This window comes from Pipra filicauda, unplaced genomic scaffold (assembly GCF_003945595.2).
Source record: "Pipra filicauda isolate LSUMZ 115617 unplaced genomic scaffold, ASM394559v2 scaffold1041_size35062_pilon, whole genome shotgun sequence".
Classification (NCBI taxonomy): domain Eukaryota; kingdom Metazoa; phylum Chordata; class Aves; order Passeriformes; family Pipridae; genus Pipra; species Pipra filicauda.
Genome location: NW_024103476.1, coordinates 27,501 through 30,000, shown reverse-complemented (window position 1 = coordinate 30,000; position 2,500 = coordinate 27,501). Strand labels below are relative to the sequence as shown.

The 2,500-nt window shown below is 75.1% G+C and overlaps 1 protein-coding gene across 1 annotated transcript in view; it reads left to right on the top strand.

Annotated features, from left to right (window-relative positions):
• The window catches only part of LOC120322852 (collagen alpha-1(I) chain-like), a gene marked incomplete at its 5' end in the record, with an annotated part of 5,679 nt that extends 4,205 nt beyond the window's left edge, over positions 1-1,474 (top strand). The window contains 2 exons of the mRNA XM_039379238.1: positions 1-380; positions 523-1,474. The exon at positions 1-380 is cut by the window's left edge and continues 1,069 nt beyond it. Of these exons, the coding sequence (XP_039235172.1) occupies positions 1-380; positions 523-1,474 (1,332 nt within the window). The remainder of the gene's footprint in view (positions 381-522) is intronic.
• Between the last annotated feature and the right edge of the window lie 1,026 nt (positions 1,475-2,500).

Genomic DNA, 2,500 nt, shown 5'->3' with positions numbered 1-2,500 from the left:
GCTTCCGGCCCTGCCGGGCCCACGGCCGCCTCCGCAGAGCGGCGCCACCGGCTCGGAGGCGCGGGGGCCGCGGACGGCCCCCGCTCGCCCCGGCGGCACCTCCAGCGTGCGAAAGCGCCACCGACCGTGCCGCGGGCCACCGGCTTTCGCCCGCCTCGCGGCCGTCGGCTTCCCCCAGAAAGGCCGGGGGACGGCGACGGGGAGAAAAACAAAAAGCCCCCGAGAAAAAAAAAAAGCACGCGCGCCTCTCGCTCTCGCCGTGCTAGCCACGGCCGCCCGGGGCTCGGGGCGGGGCCCGCGCCCCTCGCTCCCCGACTCCCTTTCTCGCTGCCCACGGGCTCGCGCCTCGGCGGCTGCCGGCCACTGCCGGGCTCGCTCTCGCAACGCTTTTTCTCTCTCTCTTTTCCCTGGCGCGCTCGGCGTGCTGCGGCTTAAGGCCGCCCGAGAAAAAAAAAAAAAACGAAAAGAAAAAGCCGGGAAGGGCGCCCCCACTTCGCCCGCAACCCGGCCTCCGGCCGACAGACCTTCGCGGAACCCAGCCCTCCGGCAGCCACGCCGGCGGGGCAGGCCCGACCGCACGGGCCGCCCGGCCGGCGCGGCTCTGGCGCCGGTCGAAGAGGAGAGGGAGGGGCGAGGCGCCGCCGCCTCGCCCGCCAACGGCCATCGTGTGTCCCCAGGGCTCCCGGCAACTCGGTCGGGTTCTCGGTCTGCCGGCGCGACCGCCGGCCACACCCCGGCCGGCCGCCGCCGCCGCCCTCGGGCCCGCTGGGCGGGTCCCCGGCTTAGGGCCGAGGAAGGGGGAACGAACAAAAGAGCCGAGGCGCGCCCAGGGCGCCGCCTCGCCCGACAACGGGCAGTCCCGTCACCGAGCCCCTCCGGCAACCGGCCGGGCCCAGGCAAGGCCGCACGCCCACCGCCAGTCCCCGGCACGCCGCCGGCACCGCTGCCGCCCGGCAGCCGAGGACAGGGCGCCGCCACCCAGGCCCGGGCCATCTTCGGGGCTCTCGGGAGGCGGCCGGGGAAAAAAAAGCCCGCGCGGGCTCGGCCCTTCCAGCCCCGGCCGCCAACTGCCCGCAACAATGCCCGCCGCCGCCGGACGACGGGCGCCGGCTTAAGGCCGGCCCACCGGAAGGACGAGGCGCCGCCGCCTCGCCGCCCTCGCACACCACCGCCTTCGCCCGGGGCCCTCGGGGAGCCGGCAGCCGCCACCGGCTCGGGCTGGACGCTGCTGCTGGGCCCCCGCGGGCCCCCCTCGGCCGTCCCAGTCCCGCACTCCCTCGGCTGCGCTTTCGCGCTCGGCTCTCGTCTTCCTCTCCCGTCATCGGACCCGCCCGAGGAAGCCGGCCGAGAGCCCCGCGGCTTTCTCGCGCCGGCCTTCCTGCCGCTCGTGGGGTTGGCCGGCCCGTGGCACGCGCCGAAGGCCGCGCGGCAGCAGACGCGGAAGAAAAGGGGCCCTCGGAACCCGCGCTGCTAGACAACCCCTGCCCATAATACGGACAGACGCGTCCTGGCCCCGTCGCGCCTTCAAAGCGGCTCGAGGCTCCTCAGCGGGGAGGCGCGCGAGAGCAGGCCGCCTCTGGCCTAGACCTAACCGGAGGCGGCGCCCGACAGCGACCCCTTGGCCGACTTCCGGGGCCGGCCGCGACAACAGGTCTACCCCGAAAATGCCGACAGGCGCCTAAGTCCCGCCGGAGCCGGGTAGACCTGGTGGCCCTGCGCCGGGACGCCGCAGGGACGCAGGCCGCCGGCGGCGGCCGCGGCGGCCGCGGCGGCCGGCCCCGGAACCGGGTAGACCTGATGCTCGCAAGCCCCGGAACCGGGTAGACCTGATGCTCGCCAGCACCCGGCGGGGCACGAGGCCGGCCGCGCCCGAGTGGGGAAAGGGGTCGACCCGAAAAACCGGGACACCAGGTCTACCCGCCGGGCTGGGACACCAGGTCTACCCGCCGGGCTGGGACACCAGGTCTACCCGCCGGGCTGGGACAACAGGTCTACCCGCCGGGCTCGGCCACCAGGTCTACCCGCCGATCGTGGAGAACAGGTCTACCCGCCGGGCTCGGAGAACAGGTCTACCCGCCGGGCTCGGCCACCAGGTCTACCCGCCGGGCTCGGAGAACAGGTCTACCCGCCGGGCTCGGAGAACAGGTCTACCCGCCGGGCTCGGACAACAGGTCTACCCGCCGGGCTCGGCCACCAGGTCTACCCGCCGGGCTCGGCCACCAGGTCTACCCGCCGGGCTCGGAGAACAGGTCTACCCGCCGGGCTCGGAGACCAGGTCTACCCGCCGGGCTCGGAGACCAGGTCTACCCGCCGGGCTCGGCCACCAGGTCTACCCGCCGGGCTCGGCCACCAGGTCTACCCGCCGGGCTCGGCGACCAGGTCTACCCGCCGGGCTCGGCCACCAGGTCTACCCGCCGGGCTCGGAGAACAGGTCTACCCGCCGGGCTCGGCCACCAGGTCTACCCGCCGGGCTCGGAGACCAGGTCTACCCGCCGGGCTC